Below are 27,327 nucleotides of genomic sequence, written 5' to 3' on the forward strand. Positions count from 1 at the left end.
ACGCCAAGGTTCACTTTCTTTAATAAAACTTCTGACCTGTCAAAGAGATCGGGAGGATATGCTTATGATCCAAATTTATAAGTTACGATACTTTGCAGCCAAGCCGCCACGGCTGACTAGCGTATCTCTTTCGCATATAAAACTCTCCGCAGGGCTTTGTTGTATGGCGAGTGCCGAAACCTTACTTGGCATGTGAGGCTCCAGGGAAAAGCTAATGACACATAATATTTCTCGTGCGCATTGTCTGTAGGATAGCTCTATACTACAACAGGAATGATTCTGGGGCTACTATTTGTAACCCAACAGGGGTTGTATCCCATCGAGATGGCTCTCCTTTGTAGGATATGGTATTAGGGGCAGCTGCTGGCTCGGCGGCTTCAGGCTGGTGGCGCACTCAAATAATGCAGTCTACTCTACTATCATCTGCCACAAATCAGATCTAGGGCTTATTCGAATAGTCTCCAAATGCTCTTCCCACATGTAGAAGACAAAGGCGGCACCGTGCTCAAGAACCGCAGCGAGTTCTCCTTTACAGTTGTAGATAAGAAGCTACTTGTTTAGATATAGAGCGGAGCTTGACATGTCATTCAAGCCTACGGAAGACAACTACAGTGTGGAGGAGCGTCATATGGAGCAGTTGCCACCATTCTATTTGGAATTTCTGTCATATTTTACAAGGTGCTTGTTTAAATCACTATGGACCTAGACGGGCCTGCTCATCCGCCACCAGATGGAGTTACTCCTAACTTCGACAATCCACCAAACCGAAATGCACTTGCCATAGGCGTCCTGGCTGCGTGCGTCGCAGTCACAACAATTTGCTTCTTGATGCGTATCTATGCTAGGGTTTATCTTTTGAGGAAGATACAACCTGAAGAAAGTGAGTCCTTTCGTACCCTGATACCTACCTTCCGCACCTAGATGCTGACGCTGCTTTCTCCACAGTCCTGGTTTTCCTTGCATATGTTTGTTTCCCCTTATGGCCAAAAGTAATAGAGCGACACTGACAATTCAATCCCAGGGGTGCTACTGGGGACCTACCTATACTGCCTTTGCCATGGTCAAGACGCCTGGCTACTTTGTTCACCAATGGGATGTCCGTCTTCGGGACTTCATGTCTACCAATTATGTAGGTGATTCCAAGCTAAGGCTTCCCAGAATTCAGCATCTGACCCATACACACAGTATGTCTTTGTCTTCGGCGTCTGTTACTCATTTGTCCTTCCGTTCCTGAAGATAGCCATTCTCGTGGAGTGGTGTCGACTGTTAGCCCCGCAAGGCTTACGATCCAGAACCGCTTTCTGGTGGGGATGCATGGTCACAACTGGCATCCAGGTCATCGCAGGCGTTGCCATAATACTTGCCTTGAATCTCCAGTGCATTCCCCACAAAGCTATATATGACCTCACCATCCCGGGGAAATGTGTCGACCTGTACAAAATCCAAATGGCCTCGGCTAGCGTCCATCTTACATGCGACGTGATCATGTTGTTATTGCCACAGCCTGTTATTTGGACATTGAAGATGACGTGGAAGAAGAGGCTGGGCGTTTCGTTCGTCTTTAGTCTCGGTGTACTGTAAGTCTCTGCCCCCCCCCCCTACACCCTGCAAGTCAACCCCCTCAGACTAACATCAACGACACTACAGGGCGTGTGCTTCCGCAGCACTTAGACTGGACACGATAGTTATGCATCGTAGCGCAGCCGACCCGCTGTACAGCTTGGCTCCCGTCGTTCTCTGTTCCATGGCTGAGATGACGTGCGGGTTTTTCATTTTATGTTTACCCTGCATTCCCAAGATTATCAAGGAGACCGGTGCCATCCGCAAAATCAAAAGAGCCATGGGTATGAAGACTACGAGCACCAAGCCGAGTGGATACTCGGAGAACTGTGGGACTGGGATGTCCGCTTATGGTAGCGCCTCCTACAAGATGAGTAACAACATCAGAAGGGAGAAGCAGAAAGGGACTGAATCAATGGAATATCTCCATGAGGGTATACTCGAAGCCGGTGGGATCATTCGGACAACACGTATCACCGTCACAGAGGAATCTCGCGCTGCTAGTGATGAGGAGGGCAAGAAGGCTGCTTGTCCATATATGTCGAGAACGCACAGTGTTGAGTAGGTATGCATGCGGATTTGGAGATAGGTTAAGAACAACAGAAGAGCAAATGCTAGATCGATCATGTACTTAAGTTAATTAATACGCCAAGTTCATATTCCTAATACTGAGAGTGGTTATAAATGTACATACGAACATCGAATGTCATTTTCCGCCTCAGACTCTTCCATTCCCCAAAGACCAGAGTTTCCCTTCGCTTTCCATATTTCCCCAAAACAAGTAAACACACGATGCGACAGAATATACGTATATCAAAAAGTCTCAGAGAAAGTATGTCGACTACCACAATTTTTGTGTCTTTTGTATATGAAGAAAAGGAGGAATATGAGATATTTCAGGACCGGATTTGTTACTGGAGAGATGGCGATGCATCGGAGATGGGAGAGTACTAGGTGAGGGATGAGGAATGGAAGGAGGGGAAAGAGAGGGGCGAGGGGGGGGGTTTATATTCCAGTGACCGTGTCTGGAGCCTGAGTGCCTCACGCAGACTCTTCATTTCATGGACGGCCCCAGGTGTAACTACTATCCATTCCCTATAAGTTCACTAATTGCTCAGGCTCTAGTCGTGATCGTAGTACAACTTATGATCCAGCCTCAGCCTCGTTCCATATCAACTCCTCACATCAATCTTTCATATTCACTCCAAAAAGACCCACTTGTCTATTTTCCTTTATACATACCTTCAACACAAACCACGGTAGGGTTAACCTAGTATAACTTATTTACTACAAAAAAAAACCCCCTTAGTTAATACCATTTCATCTCAAGACCAGACCCAAGTCAAACCACAATGGTCGGAGTCTACGTCGCCATAATAACCGACGAAGGTGTCTTCAAGCACTGGGCGATTTTCATCGACGAACCTCATGAATCCGACAAAATCATGCTTCAGGTCCGAGGCTCCGATGGTCGATTCCGCTATGAGCCTGAATACGGGGATGCTCGGTGTCTCAGTGGTCTAGACGAAATTGTATTCCTCTTTGATGTGGAAAGCACCATGACTAGCATACTGAAGGCTATCGCCAGGGAGCTTCCCGTTCGAAGCGATATTCATGGGTGGAATTGTCAGGACTGGGTATTGGATTTTCTGAATAAGTTGGAGGAAGAAGATATCATAAAAGGGGAAGATAGTGGGTATAGAGAGCGGAAATCGTACGTCCAGGGGAAGGTGGAAGGACTTGTGTAGTTGTACAGATTCGTCGGATTTTTATTGCAAATGCAACTAGGGTTTTATGAGACTGGAACGTAAGTCATTCTGTTGGGTTTTCTGTTATATCAGGCTGACAGAGACCTACGTCTGCTTCAACTACTATCTCTCCTCGTGACTATGACACTATTTCACTTGATCCCGTATCCTGCTGATTCTTTCTGTTTCTAATGAAAACCTTGTGACCAATGAACAGCAATAGATACAACGGGATACCAATGTATGATGTGATGACGGCCTTGTAATCGACTTTGCTAGGGTCACCATCAGAGTCCACTGTGTCAAGCCCCCTCATTGCCGTAATAAAAATACAGAAAGCCAGGGCAGCCCATGATCCAGCGACCCCAAATGGAGCAGTGAAGGTGAGCGGGTTAGCCTCAGCTTTTGCCTTTCGGGACCTTGCGAACGTCAGGTGAACCACAAGAATCGAGATCCAGGTGAGAATGCTGAACATGGTAACCAAGTTCACAAAGTGGTTAAAGAGACACTTTGAATCTTCCTGGATGTTCAAGTATGCCAACGAGGCGACCGCCGAGCATACGAAGAGTGTGTAGATCGGAGTCCCTCTACGGTCGAGATGAGACAGAAAGGCAAAAGCGTTTCGTGAGAGGGATAAACCGTAAAGAGTCCGCGTTGCCATATAGAGGGAATGGTTTGCAGCAGATAATATGAACCACAGGAAACACACATTGAGAATATGCGGCAGCACAGTTATGTGGGCTATCTGGACCGCCACCACAAAGGCCGCTGCTGAGGAAGCGGCAGGCTGTTGGTCTCCGGTAAAGGTAGCTCTCGCATATAGTCTCGAGCTTGCTTTTACCCTAGCGAATTCCAGCTCCTTGGCGTCAAATGGAACCAACATCCCAATGAAGGTAACGGTAACAATGTTGATAACCAGTATGCGGTAAAACGTTAGCTTGGTTGCGTGCAGCGCTGTTTTTCGCGTATTCTTCCTACGCAGAATATTGATCCCGATCAATTCACTTCCTAGATATGCAAAGGTGGCGGAAGGCATCGTTCGGAATATGGCGCGAAGTATCCCAATAGCTGTATGATCGCCGGCAAAGGCACCTGGAGTTCCCCAATATCGAAATCCTATTCTATCGTGATCAGGGCCGCCTCCTAGCGCTAGAACTAGGGAAAAGATCATAAGCGCGAGAACCACCGTGATTTTGAAGGATGAGAGAATGAACTCATATTGGCCCATAAACCGACTACCCCAGTAGTTCCCACCGAGTATGATTGCCATAAACACAGTTATCCATATTCCAGGATTGACGACGTCAGCATCCAACCAGTATGACACTACTAGAGCTGCCGCTGTCAAGTGGTTAGGCGTGACCACCAAAAGCTTCAGCCAGTATCTGTGTTCCAGATTTAGTGGAGTCTATAAGAGGGATACCGATCCGCTCACATCCACTCTATTGTGAAACCAAGAGAGGGGTCACAAAACCTCGCAGCATGATCGGCAACCGGCGACGGCCCTGGAGAAACCACCTCTGCCAGAGCGCATAGGACATGGTAAACCAAGATGCCAACGATCGTATATGAGATGAGGACTGATGCAGGCTAGCAGGTTGACAGGTCAACATTATGACTTATCAGCAGAGGGAACCGCACGCTGAGATACTTACTCCAGCCCTAAGGAGCCGTTAACACCACCTATCACGTTATATCAACAACACCGTACTGTGCAAGGGCATTCCCGGATGCTATCATCAAACCAGTATTGATCGCCCCTCCGATTGCTTCAGCAATAAATCAGTTCTGGTCCGATGATTGGCTATTGCTACCAGTCGACTAACCGATCAGAGTGACCTGGTTTGGCTTCACGGCTCCATAGGAATTAAAGAGGCTTTGGATCTCACTGCGACTATGCGAACAGCTCTGGGCCTCGCTGTCATTGTCGGGAGTTGGCAGTAAGCCGGAAGATGCGATGGTGTGACGCTCTGATGACATTTCTCATTTGGTAATGGGTCGCGTCGACAGGACACGGGAGAACTCGAATTAACAGGATATCAATGAGCATGCATCGCCTGAGAACATCCATACGGCTGTTATGTAATGAGGACGTGAACGGGCCATGGTATTCGTTTGTGGAAGATTGAAAGGCAATCATTGATCAACCGGGTGCCTTCCCAATGCCGTAAACCAAGAGCCGGTTGGTCGCAAGTTCCATCCCAACATCCATATTCACTACAAGTAGTCCATACATACTCACAGATGGACGATATCAATTCGAAAGTATCTCTAATAGACAGTGCTGAATTTCACGTTGCATGACAAGGTACTAGTAAGCAATGAGGGGTTTTTCTCATGCGCGTATCGCGCTCTTGGAAATGAGAAGCCTCAGGCTGTGCTAGCGTCAATCTGCACCTCCTCCTCCTGGCTGTGGTAATAAGTTTTTTTTTTTTTTTTTAATAATACCACACAAGGGGCTACAACCATTATTTTAACAAATGAAGCTTGGATTATCCCGAAGTCAAGATCCTTTTGTTTGATAGGTACATAAGTATGTACTAGACCTCTATGTGTTTCAAATGGGAAGATGGTATGAGAGAGAGATATATATGGATTTGAGGGTTGCCCCAGAGCATATTATATTTTAGTAGATGGTACCGTTCAAGTCAAGCGTGATCAATGCAGATCATAAGCTTCGAGACCACTACACCGTAGAATAATTTCTACCGACTCGAAAAGGATCAGGGGTGATGGCAAATCGAATCGATGACGATGTACATACAGTACTGTTTACGATGTCAGGTGTCGGCTGCGGGGAGAGAAAATCTTTTTTATGGGGTATTTGCGGAGAGCGGGGAAAATCTCTGTTCGTCGACATCATCCATCTTGCCTCTCAAGGAAAGGTCGTGACGAATGGATGCTTCTTAAAATTAAGACTTCTGCCTCGGATCTTGGTTCTGACTTATTGAAGGTAAATTTTGGGTTAAGGTTCCCCCCTCGATGACGAAGAGTAGATACATTTGGAGATAATACCACTGTTGTTTCTCATGCTATGCCGCACCACAGATCCAGCATCAGCCTTTCTTGGTTATGGTCAGTGATCTAGAATTTCCTATGTATTGAGGCTTGCTAGCTATTGAGGTACTAGAGTAAACTACCAAGGTAACTATTATGAACTAGTAACCTGTTTACGTAGGAACTCGGGAGAGTTGGTATGTAGGGATATCAGAAAGAAATCTCACCACTCGGCGACCGGAAAAGGATTTTTCTGGACAATTACCCGCGGCTGTGAAAATTATTCCTTTCGTATCACACCGACATTCTCACCATACTTCAAACCTGTCATAGTATCATCAATTTATTACATGACATTAGGAGGAGTGTGTGCATAGTTAGGCGTATTATTGGCGGAAGGAGGGGGAAACTGGAGCCTGCAGATCGGGGACTAGAGTCGGAAAAGGAAAAGACCAATTCAATTTCTATTTCTCACATGCCTCACTAGTATTCATCCTGAGCCATGCTTAATCGCGGCTAGCCGAACGCGGTTTGTTTTCTAGCGGTTAATCCACCCGGTCGACTCTCGGTCGGGGCCATTGGCCAGCTTGTGTATTGCCACGATTCTTACATCTTCCGTTCGGGGCACCTGCCCTCTCCCGGAGGAATCTCGTCCGGTGCCTCGACTTCGGAGGAAATTTGATCCAAAACAAACAGAGAATGACAGTTTCAGAATTTCTACAGGCGGGTGGTCTCGAGGCTGGACTGCCAATTATGGTCACGAGGATCAACTCAATGCAGGAAACAGAAAGTGAGGTTAAAGCCAGGTTCCCAACAGACTACTAGTACTTAGGTATATACGGCTAGTTTTAGATCCGCCTTGAAAAGTACGAAGTCTGAGTGGCTGGAACCCGCCGTCAGGAACGCTTATCCATGTGCCGAACCCTCGGATACCTGAAGAGAGCCGCAGACTTAGTTTTCAACAGTGCATATTGACTTGTTTGCCTTAAAGAGTTTTTTTCATGTACTCGGGAGGCAACGAAGTCTCGCCGGTAAAGTTTACCCCAGTAAATCAACATTGATTTACTTTATCGATGTTTCCACAAATGGTTCATGAGCCGCTTATGCACTGCTGGATGCTATCGCACACGCATAAGATCTCTAAGATAAAACTCAAAGCTCCAGAATATTAGCTGGAGCTCAACGATTGCGGGGGGGAAACCCATAAATATCAGCAGGGTGACCAGCCGATCAAAGGGGAAAGCAATCAGATTGAACAAGAATTGCATTGTCATGCGTCAATCAGAAGTACGCTCGGGGCTCCGTTGCTAAGTGGGTAAGCGTTGCATTGGTAGTGAATGTACTTACAATACTACTGGGTCAATTTCCAGTAGCCGCCGACCATGATAATTTGTTGAAAAGTTACAGGCTCGAAGGGGACAACTATATGCAACCGTGGAACAGCTACTCCATCTGCAACAGGGGACGGACCAATGACAGCCGGGCTCAAACCCAGCAATGTCCCATGTCGTCATTCTGCCAGGGTTACAAACACCTTCCTGCTCACCAGGCCGCCACGCAGATCCGAAGATCTCTGACGTGGGGGTTTGATCATTGGGTAAAGGAGACCTGATAATATGAATTGAGAGATGCAGAAAAGGCCCTGTTTTGGAAATCCCGGGGGAATTGGGGCTTCCCTCCCCCGCATTTAGAGCGAATCTAGTGATGTGGAAAAAGGAGATGGAAATGCGTGGATTTTGGCCATTAGGGGATTATCAAGTTGAGTTTAGGAGGTCAGTTTGCAACCCCTCGGCTTGAGGGGAGGTCGAGTCTACCAGCGAAGAGGGAAGTATCATAATGATGGTGAATAACTGAAACCATCACCAAAGGGTGGAACAGATATCGTCACTTGTCCAGTCTTTAAGCCGGGAAGCCGTGGGCAAAAAATGACGTAACCGTATTGGGGTTGGGACTCCCGAAGCCACCGGCCCGTAAGTGAGGGCAAAACCCAAACCTTTGCGATCCGACCTTCCGATGCTCCTGACGAAGGTTAGAGAAAAAAGATTAAAAAAGGTACTTGGCATATATAAGTAGAAAAGTCACCAGATTCTCTCACGTAGATCTCACCATATTTATCGCACGGTAGCATCCCTCAGGACGGCGAGAACGTCAAATCACGCAGAATATCCACCCCCTCTCTTCCCAGACAACTCACGCACCAAAAGCGCCTCTCATTTTGGGGAGCTTAACATCCACTGTCGACCCACCCGCGGCCAATCTGGATAAGGCAGTGTGGGTAGTGTGTGGGACGCTGGCCCTTATAACGTCGACTGACCCTTCAATCCTGCGCTCGAAGAGAAGGCAATCTCGAAACAGAAATAAAACGAGACCATTCGGACGGAAAAATCCTTTGCTTATTCTCACACTCCCGTTTGATTTCTCTCACTTCCCAATCATTCGAGTTCCCCCTCCAACCCAATTATCGCACAACCAACACTTTTTCTTTTCATAACTGATCTCGCCACCCGTTGAGAACGCTATGTCGAAAACAAAGGTTTTGCTCGTCGGAGCAGCAGGTGAAACTGGTGGTTCGATTGCAAATGGACTTTTGGAAAATCCGATCTTTGTAAGAAAACCATCCAGGTCTCTGAGTTGTGCAACTTCGGTCGTTTGTTCTAATCTCCCCTTCACGTGACTGTAGGAGCTCTACGCCCTCGTCCGCCCCCGGTCGGTACAGAAGCCCGCCATCGTTTCCCTCCAAGAGCGCGGCATGCAAATCCGCAGATGCGATTTGAAAGGCCCCGAAGAATCTCTTACCGAAGCACTCGAGGGAATCGATGTTGTCATCAGCTGTGTTGGTCCTGCCGAGCAGCAGGATCAAATTCCTCTTGCCAAAGCTGCGAAGAGGGCCGGAGTTAGTCGATTCGTTCCATGTGGCTTCATCACCGTGGCACCCCCCGGTGGTATCATGTGGCTGAGGGACGAAGTAAGTACTGATGAAAACCTTGGAAGAGTCCGTCGTCAGCCGCTGACATCCATTTCCCCTCTTATAGAAAGAAACGGTTTACAACCATGTTAAACAACTGCGCCTTCCCTACACCATCATCGATGTCGGCTGGTGGTACCAACTCTCGTATCCCCGCCTGGAGTCCGGACGGGCCGACTATGCTATGACTTCCGCCAATAACGAAATTGTCGGCGATGGCAACACTCCTATGGGCTTGACCGATTTAAGAGACATTGGACGCTATGTTGCCAGAATCATCAATGACGAGCGGACATTGAACAAGATGGTCTATGCATACAACACCGTTAAGACACAGAATGAGATCTACGACCTGCTGGAAGAGATCAGCGAAGAGAAGATCCAAAGGAATTACGTAAGTAGCTTGGACGCTGTCGCGCATCGCGATATTTGCTGATCGATGAATATATAGATTCCGGAGGAAAGCGTCTACACTCGTGTGCTCGCTGCCAGACAGTCTAGTGAGACTTATCCCTTCGATCCCGTCAAATTCATCCCTCGCTATTTGGCTGAGTATCAGTTGTCTTGGGGCATTCGGGGCGATAACACCCCGGAAAACGCAAGGTACCTCGGATATCTGGTCGCCAAGGACCTCTACCCGGACTTCAGGCCAGTGGATTTCAAGGAATATCTTGAGACCGTCGTTCGGGGCACAGCGAAGGGTGTATACACCGACCGTATGGTTTCGAAGGTTCACCAGCGGGCATTCCCTCGCACAGAGTCGACCGATTCGTTGTACACTCGGATATTCCCAAGAACTGAGTCCAGCGACTCGCTATACATGCGGTAGACGCCTCTATGATCAGTTTGACCTTAGGCAACGGATGTTTATTTTCCTCACTTTTTGCGATATGGGTTTAGACTGGCGTTTATGTTTGTTTACGTTAGGGGAAAGCAGACGATGGGACAGGCTCTTAGATCACCACTCCGCCTTGTATAAGGGTTCATGAGAATGGTAAAACAGATGGTATATTTCTCTGTTCTCCATGTCATAGTTTTCATTTGCAGATTTTATACCCATGCAAATCTCATTGCACGTTTTTCTTTCGATCCATTCTACCAGTCAACCAATCAATCGAAATTCTATTAACCTGCTAGAGTCTAACTACGGAGTGCTTAGGTGTGCTGGCGCTTCACCGGTGAGGTAGAATCTATGCCTGAACGCCAATCCCATACATAGGAGAAAGATAAATGAACGAAAAGCAATAGAATCGTCAATCAAGCGCACCTACCACGGCGCCTCCTCTTGTAATAACCCCTTTTCCTACACTTATGGCCGTCCTTTGCCGGAGTCACTAGACTCGACAACGGTCTTGCTTAGAAAGCCATCTAGCTGAAAGCTTGTCGAAGATCTTACATTATGCTAAACACTGCCTGCTAACTTGTCAGAATCTCTTCCGTGATCCTTCAATTCACTTCCTAACTTGATCACATACATGGCTTATGAGCAACACATCACTAATAACTCCGACAATTACCAAAGCAATCAGATGGCGTTGAGGATTGGGAACCCTCAGGCGCTTTATACTCAGTGCTCTGATTGGAATCTTGATTGGATGGGGGTACATCAATGGCTGGGTTATAAAGACAGAAATTGTACGGAACAAGGCGTACTTGAGCAATCTCGGCCAGCATGATTGGGAAGTCTTCCACACAAGGATTGTGGGTGAAGCCAAAAGTGTGCCAGACCACAATATCCTCGTTCCGAACCACATCCCGGCTCTTTTCAATCCACGACTTGATGCCCGTTCCGCCTAATGACTGGTTTGTGTAGTTTCCTGCGGGGAAGAGCTGGCGATCGTTATACTTGGTGACCCAGATCGGGGTCTCACAGGACTCAGAACGGCGCCAGTGCCATGAGGCCGGTTGCACGAGTAACATCTGCCATCGTGAGCTTGAGCTCTTAACTCATAATTGCTGGAGATATTTACCTGGGGTCGATGAGAAACTAGTTTATAACCAATAGGTGTCAAGGACACAGGGTTCTCAACATTCTCATTCAGGATTGTGAAGACCCTTCCCTTAGATATGTCATCTCCTACAGGACCAGCGCGGTTTAGGATAGTCTGCTCGGTAATGTACCCTGTGCCTAAAGGATTGATATACGCATCCTAGGGCATGGGTACGCTGTCAGTCAACGCAAAACTGTTGCGCTCTCCTCCCACGGCAGGATCGATGCGTAAATTAAACAGATGTTGATGATACGGAGCCATTACGCCATCTGCCACTGGTGTTCCCCATGGGACCTTGGCGTCTTTGTTGATGAGCTGTGTAGAGAGGATGCCAGTGGCGCGAGTCTCGAATGTCAACTCACCAGATTGGTCGAATACCACAAGGAAATATATTCATAATTAGCCATTGTGATGATAAGTTGCCGCTTGTGAACTACCGCAGCCTTGCCTGTTCGGTGATTGGTATGTTTCCGCTGTATTCCGTTGTCGATCTCGTGAATGCAGATAACGTTCGGCCTTGGTGCTGGGCCTGCGTCTTTGCGCAACGACACAGCCATCGACATACTTTATCATGCCAAGGCAGTCATAGCCCACTATTTCAGTGTTAGTGTATGCTGTGAGTAAATCTTTCCACAGCGGATTGGATAAGGCTTACGCTACAGGTTATTTGCCGTCACTCCAGCACCAACATTTCCCAGGTCGAATGCGCCTTTACGATATATAGGGTTTCGTGGATCCCCGTAAGTAACAAACATTTGAGAAAGACACAGCCTGTAAAATGTATTCTTCCCATCGAAGGATACATCATGCAAGGTCATCCCTGGCGGGCCAATTAGACACCTGAGTGAGTATAGTCTACATCTGCGCAATTGCTCACCTTCACGCCAGTCAAATCCCACACGGAATCGCCACTTTCCCCATTGGATCAAGCGACCTTTGACTGCGAAGGAAGCTCCCTCAGGCTGAATAACTTGGTAGAGTTTCATAGTTATCCTGGGGCTTTCTCTTGCAAGCGATGGTCATACTGGGCTTCATAAGGATCAGATTGGCGATGAGGTACAGGCGAGCCAATTGGTGTGGCAGTTTGGTCAGACCCCAAGGGCAGGCGGGTGATCTTTTCGACTTTCATCTCAGAGAGATCGACAGTAACCATGAAATCCAACAGGAAACCGTAGTGGTTCGAGTCAGGGTCATTGTTCTTGGGATTGCGCATATACATAAACACCTAGCACAGTTAGCAACAGCACATCCCGACCGATTTCACAAGATGCTGTTCTATCTGGGTGCGTCTTCTCTGGGTTTCCTCGCCATCTACACCATAGTCCCATGGACCAAGGACCACTGTGGTATCACCGATCTTCAACCGTTTGATCTCTTCCTTTACCCGAGGGTCCGCCATGACCACCTGGACTGCTTCATTCATTTCTAAACTGTTCACCGGTCCATGGAAGTCGCGAGGCAATTCAGCATGGTGAATAAACTGGATATCGGTCACATCCACTATCACCTCAAAGAGCCGAGGTGTGCGTTTGATATACCAGAGAGATATATAGCGTGAAATAAGCGGAAGAGGGTGGTTGTTACGTTCAGTATCAAGGAAAGGCACCAAACCCCTTTTTGGAGGCTCCTCTAGACCAGCTGCTTTGAAGTGAAGTTCCGTACCTTCGTAAGCTTTTTTGACTAGGTTGGTCGCCCGCTGAATCTCCCACGGAGTAGCTGGGTCAAGAGGGTGCAAAGACATTATGACGGACAACCGATAATGGTAAGGACAATAGATGTGAAACTGGAACGATCATTGAAAGTGTGTTTATTGTATCGCTTTTATCACAAACCGCTGTGTAGGGGCCGAGTCAGGACATGAGGTATCCGCCGAATTACATTCTTCGGTCCCGGTTAGCATCCAGTTTGCCCAATCGATAACGTGCATGGTCGATGCAGCTAAGACCGACAGACGTGATTGGAGTGTGGTAATGACGGGGCTTTTGTGCTAAACCATGTCATCTAGAGCTATCCATAAATTGGTCGCGGGATAAATGGACTAAATATGCAAGCCGAGTCAACTCCTATCCAACACGTTTGCCCCGCGCTACCTTGACCCTTGGACACAAAATGAATCCCCTCTGTAGTCATCGAGGCAGCTTTTAAAGTGTATACGGATGTCATCGCGCCGACCCTGGAGCAAAGCAGAAGACGAGAGTTTAATAACGCTTATCCAGCGTTTTGGCGACCGACGAGGACGGGGCGGGAAATGGAATGAGATATCCAAATGGCTCTCTGGAAGGACTAACAAGGTGACTCTCTCCATTATTCAATATTTTAACTTATACTACCATATAAAATGATTGGAAGTATGAATCACAGAACAGACAGAAGGCCTATCTAGGATTGTCGCAAGCGCTGGTTTCATTCCTTAGATCCATCCCTCCGCAAAGGCTGATGGACAAAGGAGGAAGACGAGAGCTTGCTGGCCACATATGGAAGACTGGGACCTGCCTGGAAAGAGATTGGTAATGGAGACTATTTATTCCGTTGAGCTAGCTTTATTGCTGACTATAGGCTACCTTAGCATGGCTCATTCCAGGCCGAAAGGATGATCAGTGTGCAAAGAGATACAACGACATTCTTGATCCGAAAGGTGGGAATCGCCTCAGGCCCTGGACTCCTGAAGAATATCAGTATCTAGCCGCCTGCCTCTCATTTGCCGAAATCGATGGTGGAGACTGAAGAAAAACATATCCAAGATAGCCGAGCCATCGTCATCCCCTGAAACATCGTCGAATAGTGTACCAATGCCTCAGTGCTTAGACTCTGAATCTCCATCTGATACATCTTTGGATCGGAATCTCTCGTCCATCCTGCAGGATATTCAATCAATGCCGGTTCCAGGACCGAGTAGTGCAGATCCTCTAGCTATAGGACAGGTGAATAATTTTGGAGACGATCAGTCGATGGCAGCATTGACTATTTTAGACAACCAAACGAGTACATGGGCTGATGTATTCGATGAGTTACAACAGCAGCCGCCAGAAATGCCGATTTATAACGACAAAACTCCATACGTGTCATACTGTAACTGTGAAAAGGATTCAAGCACTTCATCCTTAGCGCCAAATACCTTTTCCGAGCCCTCACTTGGAAACCGGGAGTTTACTCGGCAGCATCAGACCTCTCCGAGGAATATCAGTGATCTATGTTCGTTGAATATTGCACCACAGAGTAGGACTTCTGGTGCGTCGACCTCGGTACCATATGCAGAAAGCGGACAGGCAAACCTTCTCGAGCAAATGACCATGCAATCCTGTTCGTTAAAAAATCACCATCTTAAAAAACATATCTGAGACAGGCACCGTTCATTTCCACCATCATCGCTTCCCAGATTAGTGCAAGACCGATTGGCTAAATCAACAGCCAAACCTCACAAATTAAGAAGGCAACCCATGCAGCTTGTTATACAACTGGCACACTTTATTTGCTACGGAATCGTATTTTTAGTAAGCAGGTGTAATGATGTATATGGGGCTCCGATTCATCTTTGATTAGTCTTGCTCTCCAGTGTTGATCGGTGTCTCTGCATGTGTCACCCATAAGACAGTTCGCTAGGAAGGCTATATGAGCTTGAATATTAGTAGCATACTAGATGAAGAGGCTGGTTCTTGGAAGTTTCTAACCCATGAAAGGAGGGACGTCCTCTAATTAAGGGAATTATTGACTCGGCTGCCGAATCCATAATCCCTGCATAGACAGAGCTGAAACTAAGTCAAACAAGGCGAAAAGACAAAAGACACCGATTGCCGGCAAAGCCATTAAATTCGGTAACCAGGCTGATTCTCAATATGTTAGTTACTTATTTGCTTGGATTAGTCAGTTATCCAACCTGCTTAACCTATCTATGTACTCGGATTGCTTGAACTGCCTGGACCGTTCATTTACCTACTTACTAGCTAGGCGAGGCTTGCATTGCCTGCGGTAGCCCTAAGTCCTAGGCACCGTTTGGCTAGTAAAAAGGCAGATATACGGGACATAGCCCTAAAAACAAAGTCCGCCTCGTTAAAAATCAGGGGGTACAGGAAGAGGCGTGATTGATTGGATGATACTTGATCATTTCTCAAATAACTTCGCTTCTCTGGGCGTCTCCTTTCATGTCGTCCTACTTGACTACTCAGCAACAGCAACTGTCATTGTCTGAAATTCAACGCCCGGCTTGTCTTGGCAGTGGGGCAGGGTAGGTGTTCACAGGGCAACACGCGGAACGCAATAAAATAGATTAGGAAAACTGTCAGTTGAGTGATCGAGGTACTTAATAGTCCAGTTAAGACTTTTGTGGGTACTTAAGGCGCCACCAGCGTCAACGTGATTCGTTGAAGGGTGGAGTTGCAAACGCTGTCTGAGGTACAGTACTTTTTCCCTCCCCCCTCCATGTCTGCTTTGCACTACGTCTCTCGCGAGGCTGGATTTTCTGTCTTCCCTCGTACATTCCATTGCGGGGTATTGATTACTGCTCCTAAACTGGGAGGTTATGGAGAGGCAATTAGTCCCACGATAGCTCTGGCGATAGCTTTGAATATACCCATTGTGCGTTTGTTTACATGTGCGTGAAGGATTCGTTCCCACAAAACATCAGGTCCAGTGCCTACCTCAATCGAAACATCGAAATATGGTTTTACATCTGATACGCCGTCATAGCTTAGACAGAGGGAAAACAGCCCTTTCAGAATTCCTCGCCAGAAGGCCCACTTGGAGGATATGGCGTTTCCTCACACCCCTAAGAGAGGGAAGGATTTATATCAATTGATAGACAAACTTAACAACCATTTTGATTTAGATATCCCTAACCCACATATCTACTCACCATCTCTCGAGCCTGATAGGAAGTCACTCAGATGGCGCGTGCATTTGGGCATCAAACGGCTTCATTACAATCGGAATGTCAACTTAAATGAGACTCTCAACAACTTCGAGGAGTGGGTGGCATCTCGATCAGTGTGGGCCAATGGCAGCTTTCCTTCCAATACTCGCTCAAAAGGAGACCCGTGCACCTATGGATGCTATGCCAATGTCCCCGAGTCGGAGCGAGGCGAGCGTCTCAGATACTTGGCGAAACTGATCAGGGATGAATTGTATATCTTGACCAACGGTTCCTATTCACCTTTCCTCGAAGGACTTGATGGGATCACAGAAGAAGCCACAGAGCAATCAAGTCCATCGAAAGGGCTGAAAAGAAGGATGTCTGAGGAGGACGACGAATTCCGCACCGCCCCAAATTCTCCAGTGAACAACCCTGAGTCCAGATCTACTGTGGAGGACACTCATGATGAAGAGGGGTGCAGTTTAGATGCAGGACCGGCTCAGGTTTTCAAAAGCCCTAAATATAATGATACAAGGGGACCATCCGCATTTGTCCAGAGGTTAACGGCACCTGACCAGTTTCGACGATACGATGCAGTGCCACCTGCACATGACGATCCAAACGTTAGTTTCGCAACTACCGAGCCAACTTCTATTTTTGATTCTCGCGATAACCAACTTGATACCTCATTCATATCGACCATTACGGATGTCACTGAGCCCATGTGCGACTCAGACTACGAAGATTCGGTGGTGAATCATATGCTTAGCCAAGAGTTGAAAACGGCACTTGAAAGGTCGCAACTTATGAGCGAGAGTGTTGTTAATGAGCCTCCCGAATCTGTTGAGCAGCGACTGATAGATGACCTCCTTCACTACGGACCATTTGCACAAGCATATTCCTTTCCAGGCCTACTACCCTTACGATACCGCTACGAGTTAGAGAGGATAGCCAGAGCTTGGAATATCCCCTCTGACCGCATGTTGGCTGGTAACAGCATATCCTTCAAAACGCGCGATGATTTCTGGGGATGGATCAAAGGTCATAGCCAACGCAATGGCAAGCCTCTCCCAGAGAAGCCAACCACCAATGCTTGGGATTTCGCTATTGGCAGCTTCGAGACAGATAAGCATTCAGAAGTGGTTATCCTCACAGGCGATTTAGAATGGTGCAGCGAACATGAGCCAGGCATTTTCAAGCTGAACTTGAATCCATTGAAGACTGAGAGGACATGTCGCTTTCATCGCCGTTTTGGATCCGACAGATTTCTTAGCTTGACAATGCCTGCACCGTCGCGCCCCCCGCGCCATTTCCCATTACCATCTGAACCTTCTCTTCTACGAGAAAGTATAGCTCTATGGCTGACACAGAATGTCCACCGGTGTTTAGGAAGGACATGGAAGCCTTTCTTTGTGGAAGAGGTCAAGTCGAAACGTAAAGTGAAGGCAGAGCCGAAGTTCAGGGTGGACTTCTTTGCAATTGATGGCGTGGACTTTGATAAGAGCCCGCACGTACCTCCCATACCGCCCGCGAATCAAAACAGTGAGAACCACACCCCCATGAGCTTGGACTCTCTGTTAGACTGGCATATGTCGCGAGACGAGAATATAAAGCAGAAAAATTGCAAACTTTTCCAGCGTATCTCATTGGGGCTTTCGAAGACTCTTGCCACTGTTGCTTTGAAGCCATCACAGGTCCTTCACCTAGCAGACCCCCCTAACTCACCGGTAATGAATGATGGTTGCGCTTTGATGTCTAGAGGTCTAGCCAACCGGATATGCGACTCTTTAGGCATTACTGGGGCCACTCCTAGTGCATTTCAGGGCCGAATTGCCGGGGCCAAGGGTCTGTGGATGGTAGATAAACATGATTCTAATATCTCAACAGGCAGTAATGTGTGGATTCAGATATCTGATTCGCAGTTGAAAATCGAACCGCACCCAGCGGGCTGGCAGGAGCCTGTAGACGAAGAAAAGCTCACTTTTGAAGTTGTAAAATGGTCCAAGCCCTTACATACAGTGGATCTAAACACCCAACTCCTGGCTATTTTAGAGCATGGAGGGCATATTAGGGAATACGTCGCTGATCTCACACGAGCTGGGATCAGGGCGGTATATGAAGACTTTGCTACTGTCGTCCAGTCGGACAGTCCCGTTCTCTGTCGCAGTCTAATACAAAAGATAAGGCCACCAGCAGAAAGCAGTAACATTGCAATGCTTCACAAGGTCAGACGGTTGGATGAATGGACAGCTGATGATGCGGAGGCTGTTATTCGACTGACAGAGGCAGGCTTTGCACCTCGAACTTTCCACCATCTTCGGAAGCGTCTGAGGAGATGTCTAATAGATCTGCTAGATCAATATGTAGACCAGCTACACATTGAAGTACCTCTTTCCACATATGCATTCTGCATCGCAGACCCATATGGAGTCCTGAAAGAGGATGAGGTTCACTTTGGCTTCTCTACTAACTGGCGTGACCCTGAAGGTCATTTCGAAGACACTCTACTCGACGGTATGGATGTTCTCGTGGCTCGGCTCCCCGCACTTCTGCCGTCTGATATCCAGCGACGAAGGGCTGTGTGGAAACCAGAGCTCCGGCATTTCAAAGATGTCATTGTTTTCCCTACTGTTGGGACAACACCTCTAGCACACATGCTGTCCGGTGGAGATTACGATGGCGATACGCCGTGGGTTTGCTGGGACCAGAAGATTGTCCAGAAGTTTCGTAATTCCGACCTATCCACCATGGATTACCCTGCAGAGCACTTCGGTCTTGAGACTCATAATGTGCCAATGGAAGATATTGACTCATGGGATGAGTTTCTTCAAAGCGCCTTTACATTCAACCTAACCATGTCTAATCTGGGAAGGTGTACTGTGGAGCACGAAAAGATATCCTACGATGAATCGATCGACTCACCGAATGCTAAAGAGGTCGCCTGTCTCCTCAGTCACTTGGTGGACGGTCGTAAAGGAGGGGTCCGCTTATCAGAAGACGCGTGGCGAGCATATCGCAAAAGGGTTAGCCCTAGGGCACGGAATGTGCCTGCGTACAAGAACCCAAGCCGAAGACCCAAACTCACCAATATAATAGATTATCTGCGATTCGAAGTTGCTCAGAAAGAGAAGGACAGTGTTCTAAGGCTACTAGAGGAGCCATTATCTAAAGCGGGGACCGCGTACGAACACGATAGAGATCTTACCAGGCCGTGGGACGAGGCACAAAAGCAGACCGAGAAAGACCGACGTGAAGGTGGACAACTTCATGTGATTTTGACAAATGTCGCCCAGGAAATCGATGATCTCTTTCACAGATGGATTCGCTCGGTCACCGGCGAAAATTCATTCTCAGATGTCTCGTTAGAGATCGCTGATCAGGCCAAAGCCGTTCCACCACCCGAGGGCGACCATCCCATGATCCTTGTTTGGCGATATAGTGAGGCTGCGTGGCTCCAATTGCTCGCTTCGTACTCGTACAAGAAGCATCCCGAGTCGAGCTTTGTCCTCCATGCCTTTGGAGAGACAATTTGCGAGTTAAAAGCCAGTAGTGTACCGTCACGATCAGTGGTGAATGAAATTCTAGCTTGTTACCGGGTGAATCAGAAAGTGGTCGCAAGGCTGACAGCCGGAGACATGGTTGAAGATGAAGACAGTGATGGTGGCGATGAATATGAAGGCGCAGATGCGATAGCGATGCTTCAGGCAACACAACTTTCTGAGGGGTATTACGACTGCGATGATGATCTGTTCGTGGAGTGAGACATAGGTCTGTTGGTTTCTTTCGGCGCTTCTTATCTTTTTGTGGACTCCCAATTGGATATTATTTCTAGTGCTATACATACATATCCACACATGAAAACAACCAGAATCTATCATTTCCCATAAAGTCTCGAGAACCCTCACCCATTGGGCAAAGTAGAGTCAACGATACCCGAGACGCCGGCCTTTCAATGAACGACTCCGACGCAATCCTCCTCAATGTACAATTTACTCTCTCGTTGCCCCCTCACTGATGTACTCTTACATGGTAAAAATCACAATACCTTGTTCCGCAGCTAACCTTCCCCACCGGTTTTATGGCGAGTTGCAGCTCAGCACTTAGGGTTACTTGAACCATGGGAGCACCGAGCTCACTAACAACACTATTAAAGCTTCGGGGAGATCAAGACACACTTCGCTTAATAGACAAACCGAAGCAGCTCAACACCTGTATTTACGGGTCAGTCACGCGTCGCAACAACATCCATGATGGGCGATCTATCGTCGGTATTGCAGTGTCCAGTGTGGGACGGGGCCTCCACAAGATGCGATCGCCACTCGACTAGTGGACGTGGGTCGTCGGTACTTCTTTTCTAGAAGTTTACGTCCCTGTACACTGTACACACAGTGGCCAGCGGCTGGGGGGATCTGCGGACAGGCCTTCGGTTTAGCAAACATGGATATTTCTGCAGTTGGTTATTTAGTATTTTGTAGTAGCCAGTACAATAGTCCCTAATACTGTTTTTCGTAGCACTGTAGAAACCAGGGTACATTCGGGGGTATCGTCATGAAGAGCTCCTTCAAGATATGCCCTACTAGTAATGAATATCTAGCTCGCTAACTGAAGGAGTAGATCAAAGATCACCAGGGTCATCGACTGTGCACCCTTGCATTCTCCTGGGGTCTTCCTAATCGGGAAATTAGATGCCGGGCTCATTGGATTGACGTATCACAGCGAGTCAGGAAGGCGGTCAATTCGCTCCCAGTTGTTGGGACTTTGACTTTGGTTCGAGGGAGTGGAGACCCTTTGACGAAACCTGACGTGTCTGAAACTGCATAGGGAAGGCGGTCAAGCGGCTAAATGTCGTTCTTTACTTTCAATTGGGAATCACATGTCGCGATTTTGCCCCAGGCTGGGAAAGCGGAAGCAAATCATGAATCATGTTGAATGTCAGATGTTGGGTATAACCTTAGTAAGAACTGGCATTACTGGAACACCAATTCCAGTGCCCTCCACGACGGCAACGTCCCCATCCGGCACTGGGCAGAAGGTTCCATTAGTGTGTTCGTTTAGTTGGTGGTTGAGATTCTTCCACTTCCGAGCTGTTTTGGCATGTGATAGAATGGGGTAAGTTGCATTCGCTTGGAATGTCTGGTCGTGTTGGAGGAGAAGGTTGATTACTTCATGCATCTCACGGTTACATAGTATATTTTTCTACCTTACAGGTCGCATGGGGGTTTTGATGCTCTAAGCGTTCCGGTGGAATATAGTAATTATTCATGGGTGGTAATTGGGAGGGGCGGGGGGCGTTCAATATCACTCTCTAGTACAGAGTACTAATGATATGTTGAACACGAGAACTGCAAGATCGTAACCATCCACCGTGCTGACCAAAAGTTCTAATTATAAATTGGTCTCTTATTGTTCTTTGAAGATAGATAGTAGTATTTGGGACTTGGCCTTCATTTGCCGTGTATTTTGCCGGTCAACTGGGTCGGTCCCTCTTTTTATTTTTATTTTTCTTATTTTTTTTTTTTTTTTTTTTTTTTTTTTTTTTTTTTTTTTTTTTTTTTTTTTTTTTTTTTTGTTGGTATTTTTTCACGTGAAGAGCACATGAGAGAGCCTGACTTCCGTCACAGACTCGAACAATTTCCCTTCTCAACCTCTCTCTTTTAGTCTTTTCTTAGTCTAGTGCGCGCTTCCCAAGAGATCGTCCTTTCTCCAAATTCAATAGAGCTAAACCGCTGACGCCCCCAAATTGGTCGTCTAAATCATCTCAATCCTTACTAGTCGGTCTTAGGCCTCCATGGACAATCGTTCAGGCGCCATTTCAACGCCGAACGATTCGTCCGTCTCCTCACTCCGAAACACGGCCAACACGGCCAACAGCGGCAAACTTCAGACTACTTCGACCCTCCCCGCTCCTCCATCCGGTTATCCTTTGACAAAGAATGTCCCTACCTCCATGATGGATGTTGATAACACCACAGTAGCGGAGGATCGTTCACGTCGAGCTACTAGTGTTCTCTCCATGGATGATATCGAGGCGGCGCAGGCCCTGGAGGGGCTCCGTACGGGTATGCCGTTTTGGTCCTCCTTCGTTTCATCTGGGAGCCATGCCTCCTAAGATTGCTTAAGTATGCTAATTGAGAGTCATCCCAGAATACGGTCAACCTCCTCGAAACGTGTCGCAACAAACCTCCAGTTCTGATTCCAAATCGCAACCCGAACCCCTCCTATCATTGCTCACCTCGACCCATCCTCTGATATCCTCTGCGATTAACGGATCCGTCTCGGCGTACGCCAGCTCAAAATCATACTCACCCCGTTTCAAATCGGGCGCCGAGTTCCTCGAACGCAACATTGGCTCCCCTGTCGCCAATACCGTTGGCTCGGTTGGCCGCAAAACCGGAGTCGAGAGCGGCCTTCGATGGGCGCTGCAGCGTCGTGGATCCAACTCAAATGATCCCAAACGGTCTAAGCGTCGCAAAGTGAGCGGGGACAAACATCCAACAGAAGTAGACTTGGAAAAAGGCTCTGATGAAACCACATCGTCTCGTCGCGGGCGTAGCTCTTCCGACCTGTCCATGGGCGAACCCCTCCCGCCATATGACGACCAGACGTCCCCCAGCTACGAGGAGGTTGGTCGGCAAAGTTCTTCACGACCGAACCCCACGTGGCAAAGTCGATTGGTGATTTCCACCTCGGGATTGGGTGTTGCCATGAGCGAGGAGTCCCTCCGCAGCTTGCAGTATTGTTTGACCTGGTTGCGATGGGCAAACGGACGGCTGGGCAAAGCCATCGTGGCCTTGCAGGGCGCCCTGACGGAATGGGACAATGCCAAGAAGAATAATGATACTAGCCAGGATACCTCCTTGCTGTCCCAGCGTATCCAGGCCGTCCGGGAGGACGTCCTGTCGACCTTGAAGCAGGTTGTAGATGTCGTCTCCAAGTATGCCGGAGGTGCATTGCCGGAGAATGCCCGGAACTTAGTCCGCCGGCACCTCACTTCCCTACCGCATCGGTTCCAGGTCGCTTCAACGTCCAACCCTCCACCCGATTCGAGTGCAGCATCCTCTGACGCCACAATCAGCGCTCATCGCATCTTAGTTCTAGCGCAGGAAGGCCTAGACATGATGGCGCAGGTGAGCGGAGTAGTGAATGATACTCTCGTCAGTGCGGAACTTTGGTGCGAGCGGTTGGGCAAGAAGCGGCCCGACAGCAAGCCCCAGAACGAAGCTAAACATCCCGAGTCGCACAATGCGTCGTTTCCGCCTGATGTGAAGCAGCCTATTCGTGAGCCTTCCCAAGATGTTCCAATGACTGGGACAGACGAGAAGGTATAGACATGGGAAGCAATCAATTTCATATGGCCTCACAGTTAATTGCTCAGCGGGCACTGAGAAATGCGCTGCCTACTATCGGGCTGGCGAGGCTACGGTTGGTTCAAGCTCGCGATCCACCAGATTTTACTATTGGTGATGGTACATATGACGTTGAGAACACGTCCTATTGAAACATCTCGGATCAGTCGTTTGTTTAACTTCCTTTCGGATTTTCTTTCGTTTTCTTTCCTTCTTCTCCCCTGTAATGTTTGTTTGTTGATGTCCTCATTTGATATCCGTATTCCTTGTTGAGTGTGAGGAAATAGTTGGCGTTCTCGGATTCCGGATACCTTTCTATCTGATTTTACACTTGTTCTTCTCTATGTCTCTTCAATATCACGTACCAAGGGTCCCTCCTTGACAGCGGTGCTGATGCTGATCGACTTTCTAGTTGGTATACTCCAGTCAAGCTAACATGTCCTGTCTTGAGCCTTCTACGGTAGAGTACATTCATCCCCTGATCATTTCACCACGGCGAGTCCAGTGTCACCTCTCGCAGTATTCCCCGCCCCCAGTAGATGTTCACCTTTTGCACCTTGCATTTCTGGTGCGCCAGACGTAGCTGTACGAACTGGAACTGTCTCTGCTTTTCACGTTCCTTCATGATCTTCCTCCACTTGAACTTCGATCTCTGCACCTGCCTCTGTCGACTCGGTTCCCACTTTCTCCACAAACTCTCTTCGTGTTCCATCAACTCGCAGTCCTCAGGCCACGGTACTTTCTCCGGTATGCTGAAGTCCGGTATTTGCAACTCCGAATTCCCTGCCAAGCGCTCGATCTCTTCGTACTTCCTCAACCCCCACATCCATTTCTTCAGTTCATCCCGGTCATCGCTGTCGCGGCAAAGACTCAACATTCCCCGGTGAGACATGTAATGCACGTGGATGTGATAGTCAACATGATACCGAGCGAGCTCCTTATCCCTGTTAGGATCTTGGGAGATGAATCGATCTATGCGTTCCTCGTAGAGCTCAATCTGAGAGGGCGTCATTAATCGCTCGTATCCGGACGTAAAGGCTGGTGTGGGTGCTGTGAGGAGGGATTCTTCCTCCATGCCGGCTGCGACTACTGTCCCTAGAGGAGATTCCTCACGCCAGGCGCGTCTTTCAGTAGCAAATGAAACGTCTTCGTCTAGGTCATCTATCTCCGAGCCATGGTCTCCACCGGAGGTTGGGTTCGGTGGATCGAATTTGCAGGTAGTGCATTTTAGGGCTTCTTGTATTGCGATATTCTGCTTGTGTTAGTGACATCTCGATTTGTCTCTTTTCAAAGACAAGATACATACCATTGTTATTTGTTCTAGGAGCCTCATATTGGGAGTGTCTGTCTTGACTCTTGATCTTCTGTTCTTATGTCGGTCGCTGGTCGGCTGACGCTGCATGCGTGTACGCGGTGTTGAACGTCTATTGCGATATGGGATCGTCATCTCCTATCTTTCTACAAAACACATTAGGTAGGGGAAAAAATAAATAGAAAATAAAATATATAAAACACAGCGATTACACCTCTCTATAACTGTTCTTGCTCATGATCTATGCCAGACCGACAACGCCTATGACGTCTGTCAAGAATTCGAGATCTACATCAAATGGCCCCCCACCTGACTTTGTTCCTCGATGCCCGTGACCCTATCACTGGGTTGGGGTGAAACCGGATAAGCGATTGTATTTCTTTCAGCTCTTGTGAGAGTCTCAAACATACTGAGTTTAGCGTTATTGTTACTATGCTATTGTTGAATTATTTCTGTATTGTCTGCGTTGTTGATCGTCAATAGGGGGCTTTGTGTTCCAGATCTACATAGATTGAATCTCGGAGATCATGACATGCATTACATTACATTGCATCCGATAGCCTGAAACACCAGTGCATACAATAGACCATAGAAGGAATACCTCAATGACCAAACTGAATGGAATTATCGCATAATGGACCGGTATCCTCAGCCAGGAGATCTAACTTTCTCTCAATAGTAATTCTCTGAATGCTATACTCCCTCTGTATGGAAGTACATACGCCCTCGTCCACCAAGAAGCGGATGTACTCAACTCTTCCAATCTCATACAAAATAAAGACCTATAATACCATAATATTGGAATCATTTGCCAGAGATAAAAAAACGCACCAATATTAGAATCAACAAAGACATCCACAGCCTCATGGCCGAACCCATGGTCATCCTCTACCCAGCAACCTGTCTCACCTTCACAGCCATATTCCTCGTCTTCCGCAATCGAGAATCGATCATCTATGGTCTAATCCGCTGTGCTCAACTTATCGATCTCAGAAACCACTATGTCGAACTACATATTCAAACCGACGACACCGAGGTCGAGTCCGAGCTCAAAGATCTCGAAGATCAATGGTACGCCCCTCCCGCCCCAAATAAGCTAAATCCAAAGCCCCAAAGGAATCCCAGAAAGAATAGAATAAAAGAAAGCAAGGAGACCAACCAAACGCACAGGCCCACGCCACGATCCCCAAGCGACATCAGCTACTCCACCACCCCCTCCTACCTATCATCAATATCAACCGACAATCCGAACTTCCCCGCATCGAACCCCAGAACCCCGCTGGGGAGGTACTTCGATCGGGAAACAGGGGCAATCTACCCACAGGTCCTAGAGCCACCGACACCGCCGTGGGAAGTGGAGTTGACGACGCGGATTGAGAGGGGGGTCGGCTTAGAGGCGTCTTGGGATCGTGCGGTTGATTGTATGGTGGGGTTGTTTGTGGAGTTGCATGTTTAGTACCTCTTTTCTTTATTTTTCTTCTAACTGGGTCTTTTGCGGTTGAGTTGTTGATTGAGGAGTTTATCGGTCGGTAAAGTTACGTTGCTTTTGTATTTATGGAATAATATGATATGGCTTCGATATTCGGATGAATATCTAGGGATTGTGAAGAGGGAGTTTATAAACATGATAGACCATTCCCAGGTGACTGAAGAATTATCACACTACCCAGTACTTCTGGATTGAATCAAGCATACACTCACTTGTAATTCTAAAAATAGGGACCGACTATCTCTCCCATCCACCCATCCATTCTATGGGTACTTAACTGGATGTAACCCATTAATCTTCAGATGATAGAGTACCAAGCCAAGCCCCAGTAACAATCTTACAATAACGAGAATACTCAAGTGACACTATTCCTGAAAACATAGATCCGAACCTCATTAGTATTAGACGAGGAGGGTCAGCTTACATGATATCAGCATCTCGTATATTATACAAATCCTAGTAGCCCTTGGTGGCCCGGGCCATGGGCATTGAGTCCAATTGGCAGGTATACGCCCATCTCTACCTTCGTTGGTAGTCTGGTTTTATCCCCAGCCTGGGTGTATATACATACAATATCCGTCACCTTACTAAAGATACGGGCATATCAAATTTCCCATCTCGTCATCAGCAGATTGGAACCCTTAAACGCCTATTAACGAAGCAATGGTCATCGTTTAGTCGAGATAAATAATCCACCTATCCCTCACTCCCTAAATAGCCCTAACCGGCATTCCCCCCAACCCCGGCCCACAGTCTCGGTATACCTCCCTCAACCACATGGTGCATTTTAGGTGCGTGGGGGTTGGAGAGGTTTAAAAGGAGGGTGTGTAGCTTGTATCTGTGCAAATGTCTTACTGAAGCTTTGCTGACTACTTGCGGGGAGGATGTATATGGGGGCAATGGTGGTTTTAGTTTGGTGGTAATACAACGGGTCTCAATTGGATTATTCGGCTAGAGGAATGTCAGTTAACTCTTAGTACGTAGTTATCTGCTTGGCCGGTAAGTAAATCTGTTAGATATCCTGGTTGAGTATGTAAGTTTTAAAAAGTTGGAGAAATATAATGTATGCACTA

General features: G+C 47.6%; 9 protein-coding genes across 9 annotated transcripts; 6 read left to right on the plus strand and 3 right to left on the minus strand.

Annotated features, from left to right (window-relative positions):
- Nucleotides 1-696: 696 nt before the first annotated feature.
- On the plus strand, nt 697-2,125 carry BDV38DRAFT_281216 (uncharacterized protein; the record flags this gene model as incomplete). Its single annotated transcript, XM_032059484.1, has 5 exons — nt 697-880; nt 946-965; nt 1,022-1,129; nt 1,186-1,577; nt 1,648-2,125. 5 exons carry the CDS (start codon nt 697-699, stop codon nt 2,123-2,125), a joined length of 1,182 nt encoding a protein of 393 aa, XP_031915515.1.
- A 787-nt stretch (nt 2,126-2,912) lies between these two features.
- BDV38DRAFT_281217 (uncharacterized protein) lies at nt 2,913-3,308 on the plus strand (the record flags this gene model as incomplete). Its single annotated transcript, XM_032059485.1, has 1 exon — nt 2,913-3,308. One exon carries the CDS (start codon nt 2,913-2,915, stop codon nt 3,306-3,308), a length of 396 nt encoding a protein of 131 aa, XP_031915516.1.
- A 52-nt stretch (nt 3,309-3,360) lies between these two features.
- On the minus strand, nt 3,361-5,288 carry BDV38DRAFT_291467 (putative amino acid permease; the record flags this gene model as incomplete). The annotated part of the gene is made up of 3 exons (XM_032061751.1): nt 3,361-4,693; nt 4,744-4,888; nt 5,135-5,288. The coding sequence occupies 3 exons, from the start codon at nt 5,286-5,288 to the stop codon at nt 3,448-3,450; spliced, it is 1,545 nt and encodes a 514-aa protein (XP_031915517.1). The 3' UTR covers nt 3,361-3,447.
- A 3,075-nt stretch (nt 5,289-8,363) lies between these two features.
- BDV38DRAFT_52058 (aromatic alcohol reductase) lies at nt 8,364-10,433 on the plus strand. Its single transcript, XM_032063480.1, has 4 exons — nt 8,364-8,910; nt 8,986-9,270; nt 9,338-9,664; nt 9,722-10,433. The coding sequence occupies exons 1-4, from the start codon at nt 8,824-8,826 to the stop codon at nt 10,097-10,099; spliced, it is 1,077 nt and encodes a 358-aa protein (XP_031915518.1). The 5' UTR covers nt 8,364-8,823; the 3' UTR covers nt 10,100-10,433.
- A 334-nt stretch (nt 10,434-10,767) lies between these two features.
- BDV38DRAFT_269947 (copper amine oxidase) lies at nt 10,768-13,002 on the minus strand (the record flags this gene model as incomplete). Its single annotated transcript, XM_032057057.1, has 8 exons — nt 10,768-11,190; nt 11,241-11,420; nt 11,475-11,618; nt 11,699-11,825; nt 11,922-12,081; nt 12,139-12,223; nt 12,322-12,486; nt 12,526-13,002. 8 exons carry the CDS (start codon nt 13,000-13,002, stop codon nt 10,768-10,770), a joined length of 1,761 nt encoding a protein of 586 aa, XP_031915519.1.
- Nucleotides 13,003-15,872: 2,870 nt separating this feature from the next.
- Nucleotides 15,873-20,164, plus strand: BDV38DRAFT_52043 (RNA dependent RNA polymerase). Its single transcript, XM_032063479.1, has one exon. The coding sequence runs from the start codon at nt 16,005-16,007 to the stop codon at nt 19,866-19,868; it is 3,864 nt and encodes a 1,287-aa protein (XP_031915520.1). The 5' UTR covers nt 15,873-16,004; the 3' UTR covers nt 19,869-20,164.
- Nucleotides 20,165-21,895: 1,731 nt separating this feature from the next.
- On the plus strand, nt 21,896-23,435 carry BDV38DRAFT_269949 (putative clock controled protein (Ccg-8); the record flags this gene model as incomplete). Its single annotated transcript, XM_032057058.1, has 2 exons — nt 21,896-22,166; nt 22,252-23,435. 2 exons carry the CDS (start codon nt 21,896-21,898, stop codon nt 23,433-23,435), a joined length of 1,455 nt encoding a protein of 484 aa, XP_031915521.1.
- A 505-nt stretch (nt 23,436-23,940) lies between these two features.
- On the minus strand, nt 23,941-24,786 carry BDV38DRAFT_281224 (uncharacterized protein; the record flags this gene model as incomplete). Its single annotated transcript, XM_032059486.1, has 2 exons — nt 23,941-24,705; nt 24,760-24,786. 2 exons carry the CDS (start codon nt 24,784-24,786, stop codon nt 23,941-23,943), a joined length of 792 nt encoding a protein of 263 aa, XP_031915522.1.
- Nucleotides 24,787-25,630: 844 nt separating this feature from the next.
- On the plus strand, nt 25,631-26,221 carry BDV38DRAFT_281225 (uncharacterized protein; the record flags this gene model as incomplete). Its single annotated transcript, XM_032059487.1, has 1 exon — nt 25,631-26,221. One exon carries the CDS (start codon nt 25,631-25,633, stop codon nt 26,219-26,221), a length of 591 nt encoding a protein of 196 aa, XP_031915523.1.
- Between the last annotated feature and the right edge of the window lie 1,106 nt (nt 26,222-27,327).

Source organism: Aspergillus pseudotamarii, assembly GCF_009193445.1.
Source record: "Aspergillus pseudotamarii strain CBS 117625 unplaced genomic scaffold BDV38scaffold_16, whole genome shotgun sequence".
NCBI classification, from domain to species: domain Eukaryota; kingdom Fungi; phylum Ascomycota; class Eurotiomycetes; order Eurotiales; family Aspergillaceae; genus Aspergillus; species Aspergillus pseudotamarii.

Excerpts from the sequence above, each read along its gene's own strand:
- BDV38DRAFT_52043 (XM_032063479.1), top strand. The coding sequence starts at position 16,005 with ATGGCGTTTCCTCACACCCCTAAGAGAGGGAAGGATTTATATCAATTG.
- BDV38DRAFT_52058 (XM_032063480.1), top strand. The coding sequence starts at position 8,824 with ATGTCGAAAACAAAGGTTTTGCTCGTCGGAGCAGCAGGTGAAACTGGT. Across the intron at positions 8,911-8,985 it reads TTTTGGAAAATCCGATCTTT|GAGCTCTACGCCCTCGTCCG; the intron begins GTAAGAAAACCA and ends ACGTGACTGTAG. Across the intron at positions 9,271-9,337 it reads TCATGTGGCTGAGGGACGAA|AAAGAAACGGTTTACAACCA; the intron begins GTAAGTACTGAT and ends CCCCTCTTATAG.